This window comes from Macaca nemestrina, chromosome 13 (genome assembly GCF_043159975.1).
Source record: "Macaca nemestrina isolate mMacNem1 chromosome 13, mMacNem.hap1, whole genome shotgun sequence".
Classification (NCBI taxonomy): Eukaryota; Metazoa; Chordata; class Mammalia; order Primates; family Cercopithecidae; genus Macaca; species Macaca nemestrina.
This window is the reverse complement of record NC_092137.1, coordinates 122,463,172-122,482,407: the sequence shown is the minus strand read 5'-3', so window position 1 is coordinate 122,482,407 and position 19,236 is coordinate 122,463,172. Positions and strand designations below refer to the sequence as shown.

The following is a 19,236-nucleotide window of genomic DNA, read 5'->3' as shown; positions in this document are numbered from 1 at the left end:
AGACACAGGCGCACACGGTGAACAGGCGCGCACAGACACAGGCGCGCACAGACACAGGCGCGCACGGTGAACAGGCGCGCACAGACACAGGCGCGCCATCCTCCAGCTCCTGAGCACAGCAGCCTTTCTCCAGATGGAACCTCCTCCTGGACTGTTACAGGAAGAAAACAGAAACGAGACTTTCTCTTCATTCCACAGGCTTGTGAGAAGCTTCAACTGAGAAAACCTTTAAAGGTATTTGACATTATACATCTCGATATACCCTATCTCAATGAATGTATCACAAGAAAGAAAAAAGTTGCTGTCAAACTTTGATGTAATTTATCACTGATTATAAGATGCATTCTAATGTCAGAGATGATAAAATGTGAGGAAAATATGCACCTTAGAAATTATGACGTGCAGTGTATAGACATAACCAGCACAGGACTGGCGTCTATGCTAATGATTAGCATATTTGGAAATACCTGCTTACTCCATGTATTTTTTTCTCATGTATTTAAAAGGCCAGGAACAGCTGGGCGCGGTGGCTCACACCTGTAATCCCAGCACTTTGGGAGGCCGAGGCGGGTGGATCACGAGGTCAGGAGATCAAGACCATCCTGGCTAACACGGTGAAACCCCGTCTCTACTAAAAATACAAAAAATTAGCCAGGCGTGGTGGCGGGAGCCTGGAGTCCCAGCTGCTTGGGAGGCTGAGGCAGGAGAATGGTGTGAACCCGGGAGGTGGAGCTTGCAGTGAGCTGAGATAGCGCCACTGCACTCCAGCCTGGGTGACAAGAGCCAGACTCCGTCCCTCCCCCAAAAAAACCCCAAAAAAGGCCAGGAACTACTGAACTGTTAACTAAACTGCTTACGTGGCAGCTGGCTCCCTGGTGCATAGCTGTCTCTTATCCCATAAAACAGGGTTAAAAGAAAAGGGAGCTTGAATCCACCTCCATGGATCTTACAGAAAATCACCCACATATATACGAATTATTCAAAGAGATTAACTTCCAAAAGCTGTAAGTGGGAATACCAAAGACATAATATGTGTTAACATTTTAAATCCTACAATGCAATTGATATTGAGGAAACAATATAGATAATCAGAGGCTCAATCACACACTCAATAAATGACTATTCCACATAGTATTTAACATTGAGGGTTCAGTGCCAGCTCAAAGGGAAGCTGACTATTTTAGAGACTGCTCCGGAGAGTGACAATAGCTTACCTGACACAGGCTTCAGTTTCAAGGGCCCGTGAGCAACCCAGAGACCATTTCCCCATCAAGAACCAGACATGCACCACAACTCTAGGCTTTCCACCCTGCCCAGGGCTCCCCGCAATCCCAGCTTCCCGCACAGAGTGCTAGATACAGCTGGTTTATATTCGAACATAGACTCCCAAAGCTACTTTAGCCTTAGGAAGGAGAAAATTTAAACCTCATCTCCAAATCCTGTAGTTAACAATATCACCACCTTATCATGAGACCTCAACGGTAGCCCCCCAGAAAAAAGAGGGTAGTAGTCAGAAGAGCCAGTGTCAAGTAACTGAAATTAAAGTTGCATAATTTCCTTCCCCAGATCAGCTGTGTGTCAGAAATAGTCACGCATCCAAGGCCACCCCTTACAATTCCTCTTGCCCTGTCCCTGCCCCAACCACCCCAACCTCTCCAAAGGCTTAACCAGGTATTTAATTCTGCATGCCTACCTCAAGTACCCTGGTATCAAAATCCTCGTATGTTTCTGCAGGGAGAAAAGAAACAGGGATACAGATGAAATCTGTGTACACAACTCACAGGAAAGCATTTTCAACACAGGCACCATCACAGACCTTTCAGGGAGAAAGAATCTCAGATCTTTTGGTCCCACTCTCAAGGCCACGCCCCAGTCGCCCCTCATCACTACAGACCACTCCACCAGTAAGTTCATAACTTAGTCACTGATCTCCCCACCTGCATCCTCCTCCCCGTCCAACTGCCTCTCATCAGTTCCTGGCCCCTCCAGACCCTGGATCCCTGCTCTCCCTCCTGCTTTCCTCCATCTTTGCGGCCTCTCCCCATTGACCAAGACACCACAGTCCATCATTTCCACCAGACCTTGTGATGCCCCCAACCCCTTCACCCTTTGCTCTCTCCACCACACTAGCCAGGCCTGAATCCATGCAGCTCTCTGGCCACTCCTGACCTGCTAGGTGCTGCTGGAAAGAAGTCAAAGTATGCACACACAGGGCCCGCTAAAAATCCATGGACTCCAGTTCCATCAAGTCCTCCCTGCTGCCAGCTGGCCTTTATGTACTTTCAATTCGGTCTCTCTCCGTTCACCACCGCAGCCATTTCAGAGACTCTCCACATTCTTTTATTTTTTTAATATTTTTATCACAGACAATTTCAATCAAACAAAAATAGAACAGCAGAAAGCTTTACGTATACATTAGTCAGCTTCCACACGCATCAACTCACAGCCAATCTTCTTTCCTCTAAACTCTGCTCAACTCTCACTCCGTTGGATAATTTTGAAGCCAGTTTCAGATATTCTACCTTTTCATAAAGAAACAATCTGGAGGCCACAATCAATGCCCCCACCTCACTCTCCGCAGATGATTCCACCTCTTCCTCACAGACCAACTGCGGCCACGTCACGCAACACCCCCACCTACCTTTCCACTACAACCCCACAGGCTCACCTGATCCCGCACCCTGCCCTTCCTTCTGTGAACAAGTGAAGCCGTTTCTCCAGACTCCGGATCTGGGCCGTCGTTAGGGACTTGATTCACGGATTTTGTTCTCTCCCCCCCATACCTTCATCCTCCTGACTGAAGCATTTTGATCAGTTCTAAGCATGGTCCTTGGAATTTCTCAATCTCTCCCCTCCTCTTTAAGCCAAACTTCTTAAGAAAGCAGCGAAACTCTTAACGATTTCTTCTTCCTCCGCTCACTGACAAGAACAAGTCTCTTGGATGACGGTTTACTGCTTTACATACTCAAGGAGGACGGAGGGAAACTTTGTCTTCAAATTTGGCCTAAGTATTTTCAATTTTTGCTTCATGTGTGCTTTTCCAGGGTTAACATGACAACTATCTGCTTTCCTGATTTCTAGACAGAAACAGCATTCCCAAGCCACGCTGCTCCACTGGCGCCCCTGTGGCCACCTGTGTTTTGGAAACAGTGTATCCTACAGGCAGCTCCTGTAGGTCCACAGGGCACATCCCCACATTTAAGGATCTGAGAAGGTACATGATAAACACCAGGAACCCAGTGCTTTCTATCCTGTTAGTGGAATACTTCTGCACTCCACAAAATACAGTTGGGATATTAATGTAATATGTTATTTCAAAGATGTTCAAATCTTTTTGGAAAAAGGTAGTACGAACAGACAAATAATAACACCACTTCAAGGAAATTCTAAACTACAAGTACTCTGTCACAAAGGCAAACAAAACCAGGAGTCTGCTACCTCCATTGGGGCCAGGGCCAGGGGGGCCAAGACTGACGCCTCCCCAGGAGTTTCCACTCCATCCTCGCTCGCGTTTAACCTTTATCTTCCTCTTTCGGTACCACTCTTCTCTCTGCTGGATCATGTCGGCCTCCATCTCCTTCTGCTCTTCCTTGCTTCTTTGGGCGATGGCCTGCACTGCTCCATTTTTCATAAGAGGGACATTCAGACCAGGCCACAGAAAACCGTAATGCCCTGAAGGTTTAAAAATACAAATAGTAATTTTTTTAAAGTACTCATTTGTCAAGTGTTAAAACGTCAGGCAATGCATGTACAGATAATGATGACACACTGTTCACTGGAGCTTCAGCTAACATTATTAACTTGGTAGGCCACTTGGCACAATCACAATTTTACATATACTTCATGGTATTACCTAGAGAAACACTCACATATAGGTACAAGGCATATGGATGCTTGGACAAGGACGTCCACTGAAACATTATTTGCAAAGAGAAGAAATGCAAGTTATCTAAATGTCCAGCAATTATGGACTGGTTAAATGAACCACAGTGTCTCCAGCAGAGGAAACACCCTGCACTAAATCAAAAGAACAAGGTATCGCTCTAGATTCTGATGTGGAATGATTTCCAAGACCTATAATTGAGTGAAAAAAGTAAACTGTAAGACAGCATGTATCATGTGATATAATCTAAATTTTTTTTAAAAAAGAAGATACCTATTTGTTTTTAGGTATTTATGTAAAAATTAATAAAAAAATTAACACATAATACCTTTTGCATTAATCTTTTTGGGTATTTATGTATAAATAAAATTTAGTAAATACCTTTTTAGGCATTTATGTATTAAAAAACTGAAGGAAACACACCAATATGAGGCCAGTGGTTTCCTTGAGGGAGACAACAGGATTGAAGAAGGTAGAAGCAGCATCCAGGGGGACTTCATGTTTCTCTATAATCTTCACATTTTTTACTGAGAAAGTACACATACATGATCCTTATAATTAAAAAAAAGTGTTGAAAAGATAAGATACAATAAAGGAAAACATCCGTGTAGACACGCGATGCTGGAAGTGTGCTGCCAGGTGTTTTCTTCATCCCTGAAGGCCGTTACTATCAAAGACGGTTTGGCAGCAAGCACAGCACAAGATGGGCTGACTGAAGTACACGACACTATTTTTACTCTTCCAAAAGCATGAGTATAAACAATTATGTGTTCTAGGTGTCAACAAACGAAGGCCCACAGGCCACCTCAGTTCGTGGCTTGTTTTTGTACATGAAGTTATACTGGAACATAGCGATACCTATTCGACTGTATGTTGTCTGTGGCTGTTTCTGTGCTACAACAGCAGAGCTGAGCGGTTGCAAAACAGACTATGTCACTCACAAAGCCAAAAACATTTACTGTCTTCCCTTTGCAGGGAATATTCGCCAACTCCCCATTTAGTCTCTATTTTACCACTGATTACAACCTCCTTGAGGGCAGGCACTGCTACAGGAGTTGACACATAGAGACATTTAATGCTTGCTGAATGAATAAATCCATTTCCATGGGATTTTCCTCTCCCAGAATCCTGGGGCAATGAGTAAGTCAACTGGTTGAATTCTAAAACCATAGATCCTAGTGCCCTTCATGAGAAATGTTTTGATGCTTCTAGTTTGTAAAATATCTATAAAATCTAGGGTAAGAAACTTAAAAAGCACTTCAGCTATTTTTATAAACAAGTTTACCTTCACCAATGATCTGACCCCTGTTCAGATCCTTTCTTTTCCTCTTTTTAGTTCTTTTGCCTCTTCCTTTTCTTGATCCGGCACCACTCTCCGCTAAAGCGCCTTTCCACAGCTCATCTGCAGTCACTGTAACGAAACAGGGTTTCTTTTTATAATTCTGTAGTTTTCAAGCAATGGTCTATGCTCTCCTATTGAATCATAAGAGAAGTGGAGGTCTGCTTACAGCTTTACCCACACATCACTGAGGTGATGAAAGCAAAATTAAATCATTCTTTGCACACATCAAGACGGTTACATTTGGAAAGCCCAAGAAAGACAATCCTATCACTTTCCCCCACAAAACTCTCACTAAACATTTTGTTTTTCCCTCTAACGGCTTAAAAGCCAGCGTTCCGATCTCAGTTCTCCACAAAACTCTCACTAAACATTTTGTTTTTCCCTCTAACGGCTTAAAAGCCAGCGTTCCGATCTCAGTTCTCCACAAAACTCTCACTAAACATTTTGTTTTTCCCTCTAACGGCTTAAAAGCCAGCGTTCCGATCTCAGTTCTCCACAAAACTCTCACTAAATATTTTGTTTTTCCCTCTAACGGCTTAAAAGCCAGCGTCCGAATCTCAGTTCTCCACAAAACTCTCACTAAATATTTTGTTTTCCCTCTAACGGTTTAAAAGCCAGCGTTCCGATCTCAGTTCTCCACAAAACTCTCACTAAATATTTTGTTTTCCCTCTAAGGGCTTAAAAGCCAGCGTCCGAATCTCAGTTCTCCACAAAACTCTCACTAAATATTTGTTTTTCCCTCTAACGGTTTAAAAGCCAGCGTCCGAATCTCAGTTGCTTACCAATAGGTTCGTTTCCCTGACATTTTACCAACCAGGATACAGGCGTCTTCCTGTCCTCTTGCCTCCACTATAACCACTAAGATAATTAATAACTATCCTTCCTAAGTATAAGTTTTCTAGTCCAAACAAGAATCAACATTTCAATCTGAACCCATAAATCTGGAACACAATCTATGGTTATAAAATCAACTGTTGGCCAAGTACAGTGGCTCATTCCTGTAATCCCAAAACTGTGAGAGACCGACGCAAGGGGGATCACTTGAGCCCAGAGTTTGAGACCAGACTGGACAACATAGTGAGACTCCATTTCTACTAAAACTTCAAATATTAGCCAGGTGTGGTGGCATGTGCCCGTGGTCCCAGCTACTAGGGAGGCTGAGGTGGGAGGGTCACTTGACCTCAGGAGTTTGAGATTACTATAATCATGCCACTGTACTCCAGCCTTGAGAACAGAGTGAGACCCTGCCTTCAAAAAAAGAATGGTTCCATTACCAATTTCTTTAATAAAGAATCAGAACCACAAAATGTTGTAATAGTAAAAAATCTAAGACACATTTATATCTATATACCTGAAACACTAAACAAATTCTAGAAGACAAACGAGTGCCTTTATTCTTTTATGAATGCTCAGAGTTTAAAACGTCTACCTACTTGCTTCCTGCAAGGTCTTACGTTGATCCTCTAGGTAGATAACACGAAAAGAGAAAAATGTTTTAGGTTTATAATACTTTTAAATGCTCTATATCTGTACAGCATCCAGTTTTTCAAAAACACACACACGTATCACAACTGGTCTTCGTAAGCGAGGCTCAGGGAAGTGCGATTCCGCGTTGCGTGTTGCTTTGGACATCCCTGATCAGAACAAAGGATTCAGCTCATCTTTAAGCTCACTCGAATTCACTTTAAAAGACCACAGGCTCAAAATAAAAGTACCAACCTCCAACCAAACTCTCACTAACGATTTGATTTTTCTCCGTAAGTGCTAAAAAATGGTGGTACCTATAAATGCCATGGAAAACTTGAACTTCACTTGTAATGGAGGCATACTAAGAGGCCAATCGATCACAGAGTTTTCTTTCACTTAGAATCAGAACTCATAAATCACTCATTACGATTAAGAGACTCAATTTTAAAAAGAACTTGACATTGAGACAAAAATGTAAGCTCTTTCATATATATAGTAAGAGAAAAATAAAATATTTAACTGCATTTGAAAAAGACAGCAAAGTCATTAGTCAATCTTTGCATGCCACTATGCTATTAAAAATGTTTTAATCCTTTTTCAAATTATAAAATAGTTATTTTTTAAAATCTGGAAAATACAGAATGCAAAAATAATCATAATCCCATTACCACTGTTAGATAAGAATGTGTATTCTGCCTTTTTCTTTACACATGCATACATAATATATATTTAAGCAAAATTATACTACATGCACATTTGTATCCTGTTTCTTAATTTAACATTACATCATGAGTCTTTTCCCATATTCTTAAATATTATTCATCAACACAATTTTGTAATGGCTACAAGGTGAATTAAGTTCTTTTTTTTTTTTTTTTTTTTTTTGAGACGGAGTCTCGCTCTGTCACCCAGGCTGGAGTGCAGTGGCCGGATTTCAGCTCACTGCAAGCTCCGCCTCCCAGGTTCACGCCATTCTCCTGCCTCAGCCTCCCGAGTAGCTGGGACTACAGGCGCCCGCCACAGCGCCCGGCTAGTTTTTTGTATTTTTTAGTAGAGACGGGGTTTCACCGGGTTAGCCAGGATGGTCTCGATCTCCTGACCTTGTGATCCGCCCGTCTCGGCCTCCCAAAGTGCTGGGATTACAGGCTTGAGCCACCGCGCCCGGCCGAATTAAGTTCTTTTAATAGAAATTTTACTATTTTCACATCAGGTCTAAGATTCTAAATAACCTAAAAGGCTAGTTAGAATACATCTACTATTATTTCAATTCTTTCTGTCATTTTTCCATAAGGGTGCAGTTAGGTTAATACATACACCTATTACTATTATAGTTATAAAAGATTAAGTTCATGTTTTTTTTTTTTTGAAACGGAGTATCACTCTTGTCGCCCAGGCTGGAGTGCAGTGGCACGATCTCAGCTCACTGCAACCTACGCCTCCCGGGTTCAAGAGATTCTCCTGCCTCGGCCTCCCAAGTAGCTGGGATTACAGGTGCCCGCCACCACGCCCAGCTAATTTTTATATTTTTAGTAGAGACAGGGTTTCACCCTGTTGGTCAGACTGCTCTCGAGCTCCTGACCCCGGGTGACCCGTCCACCTCAGCCTCCCAAAGTGCTGGGATTACAGGCGTGAGTCACTGCACCCGGCCTCATGTTTTTTATATATATACACATATACATAAATCCACTGTAGTGTCTAATCTTATACACTGAGTTATTTCCCTCTTAATCATGCTAAGTAACACAGATTGCCAATTTGAATCAAAAGGATTTAAACAGTGGATCCTCTATAGAAAAGAGATAGGTTTACAAGAACAAGATTCAATACTCATAGGAAATCATTTTTGAAAAAGTGTGTCCTTCTATTTCTTGGAGATTCAGAAATCAAAGACTATTTCCTAATGAAACAGTGAAAACTAGCCCCATGCTAGTTTCAACTGAGCTGGCCCCAGTGAAGCAAATCTTACTACGACTTGGAGCCATAAACCCACAAAAGTACTGAGTCGGGCCGGGCGCGGTGGCTTACGCCTGTAATCCCAGCACTTTGGGAGGCCCAGACGGGCGGATCACGAGGTCAGGATATCGAGACCATCCTGGCTAACATGGTGAAACCCCGTCTCTACCGAAAATACAAAAAATTAGCTAGGAGTGGTGGTGGGCGCCTGTAGTCCCAGCTCCTCGGGAGGCTGAGGCGGGAGAATGGCATGAACCTGGGAGGCAGAGTTTGCAGTGAGCCGAGATCGCGCCACTGCACTCCAGCCTGGGTGACAGAGCAAGACTCTGTCTCAAAAAAAAAAAAAAAAAAAAAAAAAGTACCAAGTCATGTCACTGAGGAAGAACACCGTGGATGAAGAGAGTCCGAGGCAGGGGTGGGACAACTGTGAAGGATGAGGTCTCGGAGGGTAAGGCCACTTCTAGAACAAGGCTTTTTAAAACAGGGAAAAGGCTATTAAAAAATAAAAATTCCCGGCTGGGCGCGGTGGCTCGCACCTGTAATTCCAGCACTTTGGGAGGCCGAGGTGGGTGGATCACAAGGTCAAAAGATCGAGACCATCCTGGCTAACACGGTGAAACCCTGTCTCTATTAAAAATACAAAAAATTAGCTGGGCGTGGTGGCGGGTGCCTATAGTCCCAGCGACTCGGGAGGCTGAGGCAGGAGAATTGCTTGAACCCAGGAGGCGGAGGTTGCAGTGAGCCAAGATCACACCACTGCATTCCAGCCTGGGCGACAGAAGCAAGACTCCGTCTCAAAAAAAATAAGTAGGCCGGGCGCGGTGGCTCAAGCCTGTAATCCCAGCACTTTGGGAGGCCGAGACGGGCGGATCACGAGGTCGGGAGATCGAGACCATCCTGGCTAACACGGTGAAACCCCGTCTCTACTAAAAAAATACAAAAAACTAGCCGGGCGAGGTGGTGGGCGCCTGTAGTCCCAGCTACTCGGGAGGCTGAGGCAGGAGAATGGCGGGAACCCGGGAGGCGGAGCTTGCAGTGAGCTGAGATCCGGCCACTGCACTCCAGCCTGGGCGACAGAGCGAGACTCCGTCTCAAAAAAAAAAAAAAAAAAAAAAAAAAGTAAATAAAAATAAAAATAAATAAATAAATAAAAATTCCCAAGGCTTGTAAATCTGATATACCCACTCAAGTACAAAGTCATCTCTTAGAAAAAACTGGGGCTATGCATACCAAGTGGAGAGAGACTAAAGGCCCCAACTCTGTCCAACTCTCTTTTCTCTGTACTGGAATCTGCAGGTTCAACTAAGCCTACGTTGCTTAATCCTCCACCAAGTCTTTTCTGTGTTGTTGCTACACAAATGACCTCGTTACCAGGAGACTTCCAAATTAAAGTGAGCTGTATCCATACAATGAAATACTCTATGGTCATACCGTTGCACTGCAGAAGTCCATGGAAAAATGCAATGTATTACTACATTGAAAAAAGCAGCAGGCCAGGCGCAGTGGCTCACACCTGTAATCCCAGCACTTTGGGAGGCTGAGGCAGGCGGATCACGAGGTCAAGAGATAGAGACCATCCTGGCCAACAAGGTGAAACCCTGTCTCTACTAAAAATACAATTATTAGCTGGGCGTGGTGGCACGCGCCTGTAGTCCCAGCTACTTGGGAGACTGAGGCAGGAGAATCGCTCGAGCCTGGGAGGCAGAGGTTGCGGTGAGCCGAGATTGCACCACTGTACTCTGACCTGGTGACAGAGCAAGACTCCGTCTCCAAAAAGAAAAAAAACCCAACAAACTCAGTATTTCATAGTAGGAATATAGGTGATTATCTTTTTTTTTTTTTCTGTATTTACCAAATATTCTAAACTAATCATGAATTGCCTTTATAATCCTAATTTCTTTCTTTTTTTTGGAGACGGACTCTCGCTCAGTCGCCCAGATTGGAGTGAGTGCAGTGGCGCAATCTCGGCTCACTGCAAACTCCGCCTCCTGGGTTCACGCCATTCTCCTGCCTCAGCCTCCCAAGTAGCGGGGACTCCCTGGGACTACAGGTGCCCGCCACCACGCCCAGCTAATTTTGTTTTTGTTTTTTTAGTAGGGACGAGGTTTCACTGTGTTAGCCAGGATGGTCTCGATCTCCTGACCTAGTGATGCACCCGCCTCGGCCTCACAAAGTGCTGGATTACAGGTGTGAGCCACCGCGCCCGGCCAATCCTAATTTATTTTAATCTGCTAATGCAGAGTTTAAATTCAATCTCCATTTATTCCCTGAGAAGCCAGTCTCAGTTCAGATTAGACTCTTTTAAATGCTATCACAAATAAGAGTAGCGTTAGTGAACAGTATCTCCTTAAAATTAACTTTTTCCAATTAGATGTCCTGTCTCCTCAACTAAGGCACAAATGAAAACATGAGTATATTCTTGGTGTGAATCTAAGTCAGCAAGAGATATGGGCCATGATACAATATCCTTCAGGCCTCAGGTGCCCCAAACAAGGGGACTAAAGCAAACTAGTACTCCCCAAAATACAACTGGTAGCATTTGAGATAATTCTAGGACGTACATCAAGGAACATTTTCATTTTGACAGTACATTGTAAACTAATCACTAAAATCTTCATTCATGTAAAAAAGAAGAAAAATTCAGATACAAGAAATTCTTTTCCTGTTTCAAGAAACAGGAAGTTTGTGGCCATTCTACATACATTTAGTGAAGAAACTATATGGTCTATACTGCTGGCCCATCAGGTGACTGGGAGAAGAAACACAGCATTGTGTCTGCAGCGCGTGGCTCAAGCTGGCGTAGGGATGGGTGTCTCTGGTTCCCAGTGATGACAAACAGCCTGTAGGCAGAGGGGTTAAACTTTGAGTTAGATGTTTCGCGGCTGTGGAAAAACACTGGTAGCATCAAACAATCATTACTAATAAAAATAAGTCACTAAAATCCTGAACTTTTAAGAATCAGATTTTTAGGGCAGTCTTTCTTTTAAAAATAAAACAAAACTCTTGACCAACAACAACCTAAATGCCCAGCCTAGCTGGGAAAGTTACAGTTCATCCGCACAATGGGTGCAGCTGGGTAAAGAAAGAAGTAGATTTGTCCATCCCGGGGTTTCAGCACTGCACTGCCTAGCCTAGGTGAGCAGTCTACGCTGGGCAAACGGCGCCCTCTGCTGTGTGCGGCCAGCAACACACTCTTCGGAAAGACCTGCAACTGGCCAGGTCAGAACAGCAAGGTGCAGAGAGCACGTACACCATCCTACTCTTCTGTTAAAAAACAAGGAGCGGGTGTGAATGCATTTCACAGACTAACCCAGAAGTATGTAAGAAAACCTGGAAACAACGGTTGCCTCTGGGGAAGAAATCTGATACATTTAAAACTGGGTATGAGGGACTTGCTTTTTTTGTTATTTTTTGGAATTGTTATCATCCAGCGCATATATTACTTAAAAAGTTTTTAAACATCCATGTCTTAGAGGCAGCATCTAATCAATTCATGGAGGGTAAAGTCCTGTGAGGAAGGGGAGAGTTGAGAATTGGTGCATGTGAAGAAATGGGAATATTGCTAACAAAAACAGTGCACACTCTTAAGCTTTGCATTTCAATACAGACACTAGTGACTCCAAGAGAAGTGAAGGGAATTAAAACAACCCTTGAGAAAGAAAAAAAAAAGGTTATTTAAGAATACTTGGCTTAAAAAAAGAAAACCAAACAGTGACAACAGCAGCTATTTTCAAGTCTATGTGAAGTTATGAAGAAGACGGTAACAGCTGCTTTATGGCCACAGAGGGCCATATACCAGCAATGATCTTACGTGGCAATAACAAGTAGTATTAAATGGTTACCGTAGGCTATCGAAATATCTCCACTGCATAGACACACTAAGAAATAAAGGAATAATCTCCTTTTAATTAAATTAGATGATCTTTAAAATCATTTAAATATCTAATTAAAAGGAGGTTATTCCTCTTTTAATTAATTTAAATGATCTAATTAAATTAGATTATTTAATCCAATCTTTTCATTTTACAAAATAAACTTAGGCCTATGAGGTTAGGGACTTGCCAAAAGTCACAAGACTAGTTAGTAGCTGGGATTTAAGCACTAGTTCTGATTCCAGATGAGTTACTCAATCGCACAGAGGCAGGGAGATGACACACTGAGTTCTCTCTCAGCGCACTTAATGAACTAGTCAATAAAAAGTAGACAGGACATACTGGCGTTTCATTTTTAAACTCAGGACTTCATCATTCTAAATTCCGTCATGCAGCACACACTTTAGTTTTAGCTTTTCTTGTATGCTCCTTAATTTTCTTTCTTTTTTTTTTGAGACGGAGTTCTGCTCTTGTCACCCAGGCTGCAGTGCAATGGCACAGTGTCAGCTCACTGCAACCTCTGCCTCCCAGGTTCAAGCGATTCTCCTGCCTCCGCCTCCCGAGTAGCTGGGATTACAGGTGCCCGCCACCATACCCGGCTAATTTTTGTATTTTTAGTAGAGATGGGGTTTCACCATGTTGGCCAGTCTGGTCTTGAACTCTTGACCTCACGATCCACCTGCCTCAGCCTCCCAAAGTGCTGGGATTACAACTGTGAGCCATCGCTCCTGGCCAGCTCTTTAATTTTCAACAAAATATCTTACTTAATATTGTTATTTATATTAATATTAAATAAGATATTTAATCTTGTACTGTTTAGTACTGCAATCTCTGACATACTTCAAAAAGTGTAAAATCATTACTAACAAATGTAGAATTCTTTAACTTTTTTTGAAAGCCTGAAATACTTCCCCAGCTAATAATGTACCTTAAAAGGTCCAACTGTCGGCCGGGCGCGGTGGCTCAAGCCTGTAATCCCAGCACTTTGGGAGGCCGAGATGGGTGGATCACGAGGTCAGGAGATCGAGACCATCCTGGCTAACACGGTGAAACCCCATCTCTACTAAAAAAAAAATACAAAAAAAAAAAAAAAAAAAAAAAACTAGCCGGGCGCGGTGGCGGGCGCCTGTAGTCCCAGCTACTCGGGAGGCTGAGGCAGGAGAATGGCGTGAACCCGGGAGGCGGAGCTTGCAGTGAGCTGAGATCCGGCCACTGCATCAGCCTGGGCGACAGAGCGAGACTCCGTCTCAAAAAAAAAAAAAAAAAAAAAAAAAAAAAGGTCCAACTGTCAAAAGCAGAAAGAAATTGACTTTAGAATTGAGAAACAGTCACTTAAAATACACTGTTACTACAACTGACTTTGTTTAAAATGTGTTATAATTTTTAAAACAGGAGGTGGCATCAGCTTATGCTAAATTACTCAGTTATAGATTATCCATCAATGATCAATTATCAGTTTGGGTTTTGTTCTTATTCTCTGAATTATTAATTTCAGACCATGAAGTCCCCATTTTAGGAAACAATTGCCCTGGAATCCAAAATGGGCCGAGCCCAAAAAGCACCCTCCTGTGGGTTATGTAAAAATACAAAAATTAGCTGGGTGTGGTGGCACATGCCTGTAGTCCTAGTCACTCGAGTGGCTGAGGCAGGAGAATCACCTGAACGCAGGAGGCAGAGGTTGCAGTGAGCCAAGATCAAGCTATTGCACTCCAGCCTGGGCAACAGAGCAAGACTCCATCTCAAAAAGAAAAAAAAAAAGACACACAGTCTGACCCCAAGGAGGATTCCGTTTCAGCATTTACAGTTTTCACTATTTACAGTTTTCACTACGATGAACTTCTTCCTCCTAATTGAAATCTCATCTATTTAATCAAACCAGCTGATCAGCGATGTGTTTGAGAGATTTTAGAAAACTATTGCCATTTGTCTGACCAATCTATTGCAGCATTTAGAAAAATACTGTAATAGATACTAAGGAAATTGTTGTAGGAAAAAGAAAAAAAATGTAAAGATAGAATTCTACCTAACTCAGCTATAAATACATACACAAACTTAATAATAAAAACACTGACCAGAGATTCAATCAAAATTGTGCTTATAACTATGTTGGAGAAGGCAGGGACAATGAAGGGTTCAATTTTCAATTAACATAACCATTGGTAAATTGAAAATTCAACTCTTCATTGTCCCTGCTCTAAGCCTAATACACAGAAACTACCCCGTAATCGTTTAGTTACTATTTTGTAAAGCCTTGAACTATAACAATTACAATCATAAGAAATCTGAAAATACTCTTCAGAGCCTATGTATTTGTATCATAAAGAATGCGATTATTGAAGTAAGACTAACCAGGCTAAAAAATGAAAAAGAGAGAAAAGAAAAAAGCAGGTGATTACTCATATTTTTGAAAACTATAGAAACTACTCCGACATTACATCTTATGAGAAAAGGTGGTAGCATTAGTGAATCTCACCATTGCTCAGAGGACTCTTCCACGCCAAAATGGAAGCTGCTGGTAAGGTGCTTAGGGAACGCTGCCTCCCCAATAAATGACCTGCAAATTGGGGGGAAAAAAAATTAAGATCCATTTCTACATGAAAAGGAACATTTTAAACAGTAACACCCACAAAATATATCTATAGAATAAAGAACCAAGACAAGGGAATAAGTAATTTCTGGGCTCCAGGGCAACTTGTCAAGTAGCTGACATCATACCTCATCTTCTCCCTTCACCCTCACATCCAGCCAGTTACCAAGCCCTTCAGTCTCCTCAAAAATCAATCCACCTGCCAGCTGTACCTTTTCCTGTGGCCTCAAAGACCCTTCTTTGCTCAAGCCTCATCACCACTCAGCCACAGAGTAACAAGTTTCCTAGCAGGTTTCCTACTTTCAATCTCTCCCCCTCTGCTTCACGGCTTTTCTAAAATAAAAGGTCTGGTCACTTCACAGCTCTGACAGATTATTCTCTGGCTCCCTACTACCTTCAGAACAAAGTCAAAACTCCTCAGCATGGCCTACAGGCCTGCCACATGGCCCCAAGCTTCCACACCAGCCTGCTGCCTCACCTTTCTCTCCTCCACCTTCCCTCTGGCCATGCCAGGCTTGTACTCAGTCTTGAACCTACTGTGCTCTCGCATACTTCTGTGTCTCTGCAAGGTTCTCTGTTAGCCTGAAACATCACCTCTTAGTGAAGCCTCCCCGATCCTACAATGTTCCCCCTTCCCTCTGGAACCCCTGCAGCACCAGGCTGACTGTACTGTGTACCCCCTCACACAGTGTGGTACTCCAGAACAGGATCTGACACAGCATTTATGGGCAAGTGATTTTTGACAAGTGTGTCAAGATCACTCAATGAAGAAAGAATCATGTTTTCAACAAGTGGTGCTGGGACAACTGGATATCAACATGTAAAAGAATGAAGTTGGCACCCTACCTCACACCATATATAAAAACAAATTCATAATGGACCAAAGACTTACAGGTAAAGCTAAAATGATGAAACTTAGAAGAAAACATAGAGGTAAATCATCATGACCTTGGATTCTGCAATGGCTTCTTACATGAGACACTAAAAGCACAGCAACAAAAAGAAAAAAAAATAGATAAATGAGACTTCATCAAAATTTAAAACTTGTGGCTTCAAAAATACTGTCAAGAAAGTGAAAAGACAACACACAGAATGGGACAAAAATTTTGCAAATCATATATCTGATATAAGGGTCTTGTACCTAGAAAACATAAAGAATACCTACAATTCAACAATAAAAAGACAACCCAATATAAAAGTGGGCAAAATATTTGAATAGCTATTTCTCAAAAAAAAAAAAAAAATATATATATATATAAAAATGGCCATTAGCACATGATAATATGCTTCTTATTCATAAGGGAAATGTAAATCAAAACCACAAACTGATACCACTTCACATCCACTGGGCTGGCCAGGTATGGAGGTTCATGCCTGTAATCTCAGCACTTTGGGAGACTGAGGCAGGAGGACTGCTTGAGCCCAGGAGTTCAAAACCAGCCTGGTCAACATTGTGAGACCCTGTCTCTACAAATTTTTTTTTTTTTTAATTAGCTAGGCATAATGCCACACACCTGTAGTTCCAACTACTCAGGAGGCTGAAGTGGGACGGTCACCTGAGCCCAGAAGGTTGAGGCTGCAGTGAGCTGCAACTGTGCCACTGCACTTCTACCTGGGTAATGGGGTAAGAATCTGTCTCAAAAAAAAAAAAAAAAAAAAAAAAAAAAAACACGAAAAAACAAAAATAAAAAATAAAAAAAAAAACCCACATCCACTAAGATGGTTATAGTCAAAAAGACAGACATTAAGTGCTGGCAAGGAAGTAGAGAAATTGGAAGCCTCATATACTGCTAGTGGGAATGTAAAATGGTGCAGCTTTGGAAAACAGTTTGGCAGTTCCTTGACACCTAAACCTATGTTTCAGCATGGTGGCTCACACCTATAATCCCAGCACTTTGGGAGGCCGAGGCGGGAGGATTGCCTGTGCCCATGAGTTAGAGACCAGTCTCGGCAACATAATGAGACCCACTCTACAAAAAATAAAGAAAAACTAGCTGGGCATGGTGGCATGCACCTGTAGTCCCAACTACTCGGCAGGCAGAGGTGGGAGGATGGATTAAGCCCAGGAGATGGAGGCGGCAGTGAGCCATGATCGTGCCACTGCACTACAGCCAGGGCGAGAGAAGGGAGTTAAAGAAACAGCAATTACAATCCTAAGTATATACCCAACAGAAATAAAAATATACTTGCAAAAACATTGCACACAAATGTTTCTAGCAAAATAGGCCTAAAAGCCAAAAGGTGGAAACAACTCAAATGTTCAACTGATGAGCAGATAAACAAAATGTGGTATTCATACAGTAAAGTCTTGCTACAGAGAGAGGGAAAGCACATCAGTGGTTGTGCTGGAGGCCAACGGGAAGCTGGGAAGTGACAGCTAAAAGGCACAGGTTTTCTTTTTGTAGTGGTTATAATGGCTGCATTGCTCTGGTGATATACTAAAAACCACTGAAATGTACACTTTAAATGGATTCATTGTATGGTATGTGAATTATGTCTCAACAAGGAAGCTGTTACCAAAAACAAAAAACAGGCTTTGGAGCCAGGTGATGTGGATGCAAAAACCTGATGTCCACCTAGCCTAACCTTAAGCAAGTTTCTCAATCTATGTGCCTTAACTCCCTCATCTGTAAAATGGGAATAGCAGTACATACCTCATGAAGACATTGCGAAGATATGGTGAGGAAAATGAAGGAAAGCTACAACAGCTAGGAGCTATTTGAACAGGGCCTTGAAAAAGGAGGAGACAGCCGGGTGCGGTGGCTCACGCCTGTAATCCCAGCACTTTGGGAGGCCGAGGCGGGTGGATCATGAGGTCAGGAGTTCGAGGTCAGCATGACGAACATGGTGAAACCCCGTCTCTACTAAAAATACAAAAATTAGCCGAGCGTGGTGGCGGGCACCTGTAGTCCCAGCTACTCAGGAGGCTGAGGGAGGAGAATCGCTTGAACCCGGGAGATGGAGGTTGCAGTGGGCGGAGATCGCGCCATTGCACTCCAGCCGGGCGACAGAGTAAGACTGTCTCAAAAACAAAAACAAACAAACAAAAAAACAAAGGAGAAGACAGAGACAACATGGACAAAAGAATGTTCAAGTCAGATTTTCTGCCAAATGACTTCAGGTTAAAGACTGCCGCTAAATGAGTTTTAAAATACACATATTCGGGCTTTAGCGGTCTTCGGATTTCGAAACTACAAACGCTGGATTGTGGACTTCCAGTAAAATTGAGCAAACAGAAAATGCAAAGTCAACCACGGAGCGTTTCCTAGAGATAAACGTTACGCCGGAGGACAAACCCAGGCCGACATCCAACGACCCCGGGGGTCGCACGCGTGCCAGTTCCCGCTCCTCTTCGCCAAGCACGCTCAATGGGTTTTGGGAACTGGGAAGAACCTTGGAGAACGACGTCCAGTTCCCCCTCATTTGACAGACAGGAGCTCCGCGACCCAGAGACGGAGGGGACGCGCGCAAGGTCACACAGCGGCTCCGGGGGAGGTGGAAGCACGGCGTGCGGAGCCGGCGGCCGCGGCTTCCCGCTTCCCTCCGCCCGGGCTTCTGCAGGCCCCAGACGAGCCCCGCTCCCGGCGTCCCAGCTCTCACCTGCCGTCCCGCTACACAGCGCGGGCAGCCGGCCCACAACACGCGCCGCGGTCGCCATGCTGGAGCCCGAGCCTCGCCTCGGCCCCCGCCCAGAGCAGCCTCGCCCACCGCCTGCCGCGACTGCTCCTCGTCAAACGGCGAGCCTTGGGCCGCAGCGGAATTCCTGAGGCCCGAGTCCACGCAGCAGCGCAGGCCGGGGTGAGGCACTGTCCGGACGGGACACACGGCAGGCGGAGCCCGGCGCGGCCGCGGACAGCCCCGCGGGAGCCTCGCGTTAGGACCCGAGGGCTGGGCTTGGGCGGGCGGCCGGGCGGGGGCGGGGCTTGGACGGGCGGCCGGGCGGGGGCGGGGCTTGGACGGGCGGCCGGGCTGGGGTTGGGCGGGCGGCCGGGCGGGGGCGGGGCTGGGACGGGGGGACGGGCTGGGGTTGGGCGGGCGGCCGGGCGGGGGCGGGGCTGGGACGGGGGGGGGGACGGGGGGACGGGCGGCCGGGCGGGGGCGGGGCTTGGACGGGCGGCCGGGCTGGGGTTGG

The 19,236-nt window shown here is 44.2% G+C and overlaps 1 protein-coding gene across 3 annotated transcripts in view; it reads right to left on the bottom strand.

Annotated features, from left to right (window-relative positions):
* The window catches only part of LOC105490011 (mitochondrial ribosomal protein S5), a 34,356-nt gene extending 15,379 nt beyond the window's left edge, over nt 1-18,977 (bottom strand). The window contains exons 1-6 of one of the 3 annotated variants that reach the window (XM_011755212.3): nt 18,705-18,977; nt 14,991-15,071; nt 11,348-11,485; nt 5,169-5,294; nt 3,439-3,672; nt 1,694-1,728 (exon numbers count right to left, since the gene is read on the bottom strand). In XM_011755212.3, coding sequence (XP_011753514.2) covers nt 1,694-1,728; nt 3,439-3,672; nt 5,169-5,294; nt 11,348-11,485; nt 14,991-15,071; nt 18,705-18,762 — 672 coding nt within the window. In that variant the 5' untranslated portion in view covers nt 18,763-18,977. Of the gene's footprint in view, nt 1-1,693; nt 1,729-3,438; nt 3,673-5,168; nt 5,295-11,347; nt 11,486-14,990; nt 15,072-15,996; nt 16,068-17,758; nt 17,947-18,704 lie in introns of those variants that run through there. The other 2 variants (XM_011755214.3, XM_011755213.3) reach the window with 2 other exon arrangements.
* Nucleotides 18,978-19,236: the final 259 nt, after the last annotated feature.